The sequence below is a fragment of the Bombina bombina genome, chromosome 7 (genome assembly GCF_027579735.1).
Source record: "Bombina bombina isolate aBomBom1 chromosome 7, aBomBom1.pri, whole genome shotgun sequence".
Classification (NCBI taxonomy): Eukaryota; Metazoa; Chordata; class Amphibia; order Anura; family Bombinatoridae; genus Bombina; species Bombina bombina.
In genome coordinates this window covers 164,076,891-164,084,640 of record NC_069505.1, presented here as the reverse complement: position 1 = coordinate 164,084,640, position 7,750 = coordinate 164,076,891, and the positions used below count along the sequence as shown (strand labels likewise).

Sequence of the window (7,750 nt, the reverse complement as noted above, 5' to 3'; positions counted from 1 at the left end):
TAAAATTCTGTGAGCACTAAATGCCCTTGTAAAATATACTAATTCTTTTTTATATTGTAATCTTGGTTTTCTTTCTTCAAAAATAATGGTTCTCAATATTGCCCTTAGCAATATGTTTTATTAGAGGGATATGCATAATTTAAGTTTGGAATATTTGCTTCAATAATTAATCTTTCTTTATACAGAGAGGGAATGTCAATTGATTCTCCAGACTGGGTGCAGGTCTGGGTTGTATCCACTAGGTGCTGATGTGGAGCTTAAGAGCTCTGGGAATAAATCAGACTGGACTCATTTGTTCGTCCTTCAGTGGTACATAAACATTACTGGGAAACGGAGACTTGCTGGGAGACACAGCACTTGTTCCTCTAGCAGTCTGATTTATATGAGGCTCCCAAGCATTCTGGTTTGATCATTTGAATGCAAAGACTTTTGGATTATACCTACTGCCTGCAAATCTAGTGAATAATGCTGGATAATATGATAGTTAAAGCTTGCTCCAGCTTGCAGCAAAAAACAAAACAATTAAATGCTCGTTGGTAGAAATAACCCTGTTCAGTCATTCCTTCTTGTCAATATGACAGTCAGATGAGGACATGGGAAAACACAGAGGCTGCCACACAAGACGGGTGGATCTTCTTAATATTTAGAGAGCAGCATGAGAAAAGATCAGGATATAACAAATGATCATCTCAGCACTGAGCCCCTTAACTCCTACTCTCTATCAGCAAACCTGTTTCCAAAAAAATAAAAGAGCAAACGAAGCATCACTTCCAAACTAGTCAGACTCCAGCTGTCTACAGCCGTAAGTAAATATGATTTTTTTTTAGGTTGGTCTTTAAAATAATACAAATTATAATTAAAAAAAAAAAGTATTAGATTACTAGGGTTTTCAAATTACTAATGACTTTTATATATTTTATTAAAATGCTGCATCAAAGCAAGGGAAGATATCATAGCATTGAATGTTTATCTCTATCTATCTCTATCTATATCCATCTATCTATCTATCTATCTATCTATCTATCTATCTAGTGTAGTGTTCTATGTATCATAAATAGTAACTTGTTTTGATGGCCTGTGCTGTTTTGCATTGCATGTTAATCCAGTGTAGCAACAATGTTTACTTTTACTGATACAATGTAACAAGAAAACAACAGTGGCAGACTGAAGGGGAAATTATTTAGGTGAAGGGAGGGGGTGTACAATTTTAGGATAAGGCCTGGGCTAAAGCATCACTAAAGTGTCATTTATCACACCTTTGTTTGTTTTTGTTTTTTTTGTGTATTTCAGAGATGGTGATCTGCATGATGTGAACAAGAAAAAAAAAGGAGATGCTTTATTTTGTGTTGTGTTTATTTTCCATGGAGACCTAGCTGCAATCACCCCCCTGCTACTGGAATTGCTTTGCCTGTAGGAGGAGGTTTGCAATACAAGAGATGAGTGGGGCAGTGACTGCAAAGTGATGTCTGAGAGTAACTTCAAGATCTTACTCCCTATTGATGTCACAAGGCCAAATCACTGCACCCCTCCTATGAGGATAATGATAATATTGACTGTGGTTAAATGAAATGGACATGGAAAAGAAACTCACAAGGATCATAACAATATTTACTTTCAGTCTTGTTTTAAAATTTCATTGGATTTGAATGGTGTTGTGAGTAGGAAAGCAAAAACACTTGTCTCTTTTTTTTTTTTCTCCAGTGGACGTTTAACATCCTTGGATAAATCACAAAGCGTTTTTATTAAGTGCTGGCAAATGTGGATTTTGGCAAATGGATGTGCTTCTAGTACAAAACCTCGAGTGAAAATTGGCAGTAATCATAAGAAAACTGTTGCTACCTAGGCTTGCAGAGTAAATATAGAGAGTTCCCTGGAATTCGCTTCTCTCTATTTATTGCATATCCCTCTACCCTGGATATTTGTTAACATCCTTACAGAGCTTCCTTGTATTTTCTATGGATGGGGCTACAATGTTGCTGCTGCATAATTTTGCACATTCTGGACATGATACTTATATGCACAAAGAGATTGATGCATTTGAAATGTAGTTTTATGCTTAGAAGGGGTAATCTACTATAATATTTGTGGACTGGTTTTATGAGTATTTTTCTTTTTTTCCCTTTGGAAATTGTGAACACGTAAAAACGAGCAGACATGACACCGTGGCATGCGCAGCTGATGGAGCCTTGTGCACAGTAGCTGGGTGCTGTAGTAAAAATCAAATCAAGATGGAAGTTGCCATGGTGAGTGCGGAAAGCTCCGGCTGCAGTAGCAGCCATCTGCCTTATGGTTACGCCCAAGCACGAGCCAGAGAGCGTGAACGCCTTGCCCACTCACGTGCAGCAGCTGCAGCCGAAGGCGGGAACTCAGGGGGTGGGGCCTGTCATCAGAACCAACAACAGCAGCAACAGACTGGATGTCAGGGGAGTAGCAGCGGGAATGCACGAAATGCACCTTTGCCATTGCAAGAACAGCAGCAGCAGCACAGAAAAGGTCGACGAAAATACTGGCCGCTGAGTGGTTGCAACAGGTGGCGGAGCCGGTATCATCACACTGGAAATGAATGCAGTGGAGGGGCAGAAGAAGGAGAAGATGAGGGCATCTTTCCCTCAGAGCTGGCCCCCTGTGGCTCTGAGGAGATGATGTTAAAGGAGGAAGAGGCTGAGGAGGACCAAAAGTTTTATGTGTGTGAAGAGGAGGAGCATGGGAGTCCTCCACATAGGGGGGAGCAGGACAGTGGGTATCACCCAGTATACAGTGAGTTTGAGTGTTGTGAGCGTGTCGTTATTAATGTATCTGGGCTTCGATTTGAGACCCAACTTAAGACGTTGACACAGTTTCCAGACACTTTGCTGGGAGACCCTGAGAAGAGGATAAGGTACTTTGACCCATTGAGGAATGAGTACTTTTTTGACAGGAACAGGCCCAGCTTTGATGCCATTCTATATTATTACCAGTCTGGTGGGCGCCTCAAGAGGCCAGTTAATGTGCCCTTTGATATCTTTTCAGAGGAGGTGAAGTTTTATGAGTTGGGGGAAGAGGCACTGCTTAAATACAGAGAGGATGAAGGATTTGTGAAGGAAGAAGAGAAGCCGCTTCCAGAAAACGAGTTTAAGCGCCAGGTATGGCTTCTCTTTGAGTATCCTGAGAGCTCTGGGCCGGCCCGGGGCATTGCCATTGTTTCGGTGCTCGTGATACTCATTTCTATAGTCATCTTCTGCTTAGAGACATTGCCTGAGTTCAGGGATGATAAGGACAGCTTCCTGAGCCCCATGGGTACTGCAGGAGGGAATGGGTTAAGTGGTATAAATAATAGCACCCTGATACTGACAGAAAGTGGCCACACTGTCTTCAATGACCCCTTTTTTATAGTAGAGACAGTGTGCATTGTGTGGTTTTCCTTTGAGTTCGCAGTGCGACTCTTTGCATGCCCTAGCAAGCCTGGCTTCTTCAAGGACATCATGAACATTATAGATATTGTTTCTATCTTGCCTTATTTTATCACACTGGGCACTGAGATTGGGCACCAGCACAGCCCTCAGCAGCAACAGCATCAACTTCAGCAAGCACAGGGCCCTGGACAGCAACAACAGGCAATGTCTTTTGCCATTCTGAGGATCATTCGCCTGGTGAGGGTCTTCCGTATTTTTAAGCTATCCAGGCACTCTAAGGGGCTGCAAATCCTTGGTCACACTTTGAGGGCCAGCATGAGGGAACTAGGGTTGCTCATTTTCTTCTTGTTTATTGGAGTCATTCTATTCTCTAGTGCTGTCTATTTTGCAGAGGCAGATGAACCCACCACACACTTTCACAGCATCCCTGATGCCTTCTGGTGGGCAGTGGTGACTATGACTACAGTGGGATATGGGGACATGAAACCAATCACAGTTGGTGGGAAGATAGTAGGTTCCCTGTGTGCCATAGCAGGGGTATTAACTATTGCACTGCCAGTGCCAGTTATAGTCTCCAACTTCAACTACTTCTATCACAGGGAAACTGAAAATGATGAGCAGACACAGTTGACATCAAATGGTGTCAGCTGTCCATACCTACCCACCGACCTGCTGAAAAAAATAAGGAGCTCGACAACCTCCTCCTTGCAGGACAAGTCAGAATATTTAGAGATGGAGGAAGGACTCAAAGAGGCTCTTTGCATAAGTGAAAAGAGTAATCAGGGCACAGGGAATGGTAATGAGACCATTAAATATAACTGTGTAAATTTAAAGTCTCTTGAAACTGATGTGTGAAATATTTTTTTTAAATCTTAATATTTATGCATTGAAGAGTGCAGTGAAAAAAAATGAAATATGCAAATCTGATCAGTAAATAGACATTTTTCTGATTAGATACGAATTATAGTGGCTTCCTCTTGTAAGAACATCCAAACTTTGGGACCAGACAAAATATTCTTTTAAACAGAACAAATAAAATACAGGAATTACAGTGCCTGTTCTTTGGCTTTGTTTTTTTATAGGATGAATTCAGCCCAGAGAAATAAGCATTTGTATTGGGTTATTTACAAGCTAATATTGCTTGATAAAGCCTTTCTGATAAAAAAATAATCTCCAGAAATCTATTTGTTAGGTATTCCTGTTGCCTTTTTTTACTGGGAGTAAATTTAAAGTTAATATACTGTTGTCTCCATATGTGGATGCTGTAGTTGAAGTGTACCCAGTCAAACATTTTCTTGTTTGCTAATTACTTATGGGCATTTTGTTCCTGCAAATGTTTGTTGTTCAAAAATTTCCACATAAAAGGGATTTAGGAAAACAGTTTGTATAGCAAGAAGTGATACATGTTTTTGACTGTTCACTGTGGGGTAGTTTCGGAAATATACTGGGCATAACATAACACTGAGAAAATGTTCTTAGAAGAGGAATGTGCCAACTGTGTGAACAAAATTCTGATATGTGGATTCCACTGTAACTATGTTTCTCATCATGTTAAACATATCAAGAGATATTGTAGACTTAAAAATGAGAGTTATAGGGTTAATTGCTGTTGAAAGAGTTATATTTTTAATCAATTGCAAGTATTTTGCACAAGTTTGATCTAGGGTACTGTTTTGAGTATATGGCATGGAAATACTCCCTGAAATGACCATACCTTTACATTACATTACAAAGACAATATCAGTGCTTTAAAAGCACAAACATACATAGTAGTATGCAGTCTTATATAAAGCAACAAATTAAATATGTCCCTACAATTTGATATGAAAATATCTTGCAATTAAAAGTGTATTACAAATTGCAATCTGTAAGGGCTGCCATCTATGCACATCATTGCTGCTAACTGAGCATTAGTTTGGTTACAATAAGAAAGGACTTTTTACAATTATATCCACTGCATGCTATATAATGATAGGGAATGCTTTTTTTGCACTACAGTATAAGCTGGATAAATTATGAAATTTTAAAGAGACTTCGTACTGTGAACCATTTCTATAATTTCAAAGTTTATAGACAATCATTAAAACAGGATATCTGGAGCTTCCAGATTAAATACTATTTTATGACAGTAATTTTTCAGATTTCTGAGGCTAATAGCAATGTTGAAAGTACAGCTTTTACAAAGTGATGTTCACATTATGTAATATGGTTTTGCATAATAATGCATTGGCTTTATTCTTGTATTTACTTAGTAATATATTAATAGAGAATGTGAGAGTAAATTATATTTTTTCAGATATGTAAATGTATTATTTGCCCAATTATTTTAATATCAGGGCTGAAATATGCATCTTATATAGTTGAGTACTTTATTGTACTATAAGTGGGTTTTGGTTAAAACAGATATATCATACCAAAGGCCAAATTACTAAATGCACATATTTTTATTCTAAGAAAAAAATTAAAACAGCAACAAAAAAATAGTTTAAAACCATTTGAGAAAAGTTGCAGGCATTATTGTCAATTGTGGTACTAAGATTTGTATAAGAACAAAAAAAAAAAAACATATTGGTTTGTAAATTGGTAGTCTACATGGAATGCTTTTCAGACTTTAAGAAAAAGGTTCATATCCCACACAGTTTTTAATGACATATATATTTTTTTGTTATATTTTCATATTTTCATGTATAGAACTACTAATAGTTAAAGAGAGATTATGTGCCTATCTTCTGCTGGTTTACAGTGGCTGAGCTCTTGATTAATTCTGTGGTTATAACAAACCATATTATTAAAAATATCCAGTTACATTGTTTAGAGTGAATTAAGCATTCCAAAGTATAACTTGAAATGGTTCCAAATATTTAATATACACTTATATACAGTGTCATTTTTGAATATACATTGTACTTTAACCCCTTGACTGCCAAAGAGGGCTACAACACATTACTTAGAATTGAAATGCAGCCATACGTAGCAGCCAACGGGTTAGTGGAAAATAAGGCACCTGGTACTGAGAAAAACAAAAATGTTATGGGGAAATTGAAGGAACTTTATTAAGCTTCCATAGTATGAGTTTACAAACAATACATATCTGCATGCAATGAAAGCTGTAGTAAATGTTCATGGGTTTACTGTTTTTCACAATCCTGTGGAAAGCATCATTTTAGCAAAGATATTTTTCTGCATCTATGCTTTATGTGCAAAACAGAAAATAAAAGGGAATGTATGTACCAATTTATATTAAGCCATCAATTTGGTGGACGTTAGGTAAGTACAATTTTTTGTTTATTTACAGTTTCCCACATCAGTCTTCATAATTCTGAATTGAGCCTCATCTCTAAGTATATTTCTATGTAAACAGAACTGGATTAATTATGTGTTTGTTCATTCTCTTATTTTTTTTTCTTTATTTTTTTTTTTAAGTGTACACTGTCATGTTGCAATCAATGTATTGCAGACAACTAGATTATATCTGAATTAAAGCAACATCTCAAATGAAATAGATTTACTGTAGTTTTATTGACTCATCAAAACACCAGTACGAAATAAATCTGTACAATTTGAAAGTAAAATAAAATATGGCTTTCTAGAAGGCAGTCATAAAAAAATCGAATGGAAACAAAATGTAAGTTTAGAAGTTGGTGTAATTTTTTTTTTTTGCGTACACCAATATTGTTTACATGCACAAACAATACTGAATTGTCATTTTATATAGTCTCATGAAATTATTGATTTAGTAGATACAACTAAATAATCACTTTTGTCTTCCCTCTTCAATATTTGAGACAAAATCTCTGAAAACAGTTGACATTTTTATAAGGAAGAGAAGGAATCAAATGGCATTCTGTAAGGCCTTTCTAATGTATTGCAGGCACAACTGTTAGGGAAAAGGTTAATATATTCTTGCAGATTCCTGCATTACTTTAAAAAAGTATATTGGGACTAATGTAACCTGAACATGTATGCATATTGGAAACATCTTGTGGTACTATGCTGCAGTGATTGACAAAACCCTGTAACCATGGAGACATAGCGATTAAGATTTTACTTGTGGCTCTTAACTATTTAAAATATTTTTTATAAAAATGCTCTCTTGGCTAATAAAAGTTTGTATGGCTTGCTCTACAATATACTGGCTGGTTTCATTGACATTTGTCAACTACTAGAATTTTACTTTTAGCAAAAATTCAACCAATGTAATATTATTCCAACCTTTGTTCATTGGGAAACACTTGCTGTACATTTGTGTAACACTCTGGATTCATTTTTAAATATCATGTTTAAACCAAAGCACTGCATTAAAGGGACAGTCTACAGCTTAGTTATCTTAAAGTCTTACCTTAGATTATGCTGCAAAT

General features: G+C 36.7%; 1 protein-coding gene across 1 annotated transcript; it reads left to right on the top strand.

The window, feature by feature from the left end:
* The first annotated feature begins 318 nt into the window (after nucleotides 1-318).
* KCNA4 (potassium voltage-gated channel subfamily A member 4) lies at nucleotides 319-7,522 on the top strand. Its single transcript, XM_053720396.1, has 2 exons — nucleotides 319-802; nucleotides 1,291-7,522. The coding sequence occupies exon 2, from the start codon at nucleotides 2,229-2,231 to the stop codon at nucleotides 4,245-4,247; it is 2,019 nt and encodes a 672-aa protein (XP_053576371.1). The 5' UTR covers nucleotides 319-802; nucleotides 1,291-2,228; the 3' UTR covers nucleotides 4,248-7,522.
* Nucleotides 7,523-7,750: the final 228 nt, after the last annotated feature.

What these genes read in the sequence shown, in the direction of transcription:
- KCNA4 (XM_053720396.1), top strand. Translation starts at nt 2,229, where the DNA reads ATGGAAGTTGCCATGGTGAGTGCGGAAAGCTCCGGCTGCAGTAGCAGC.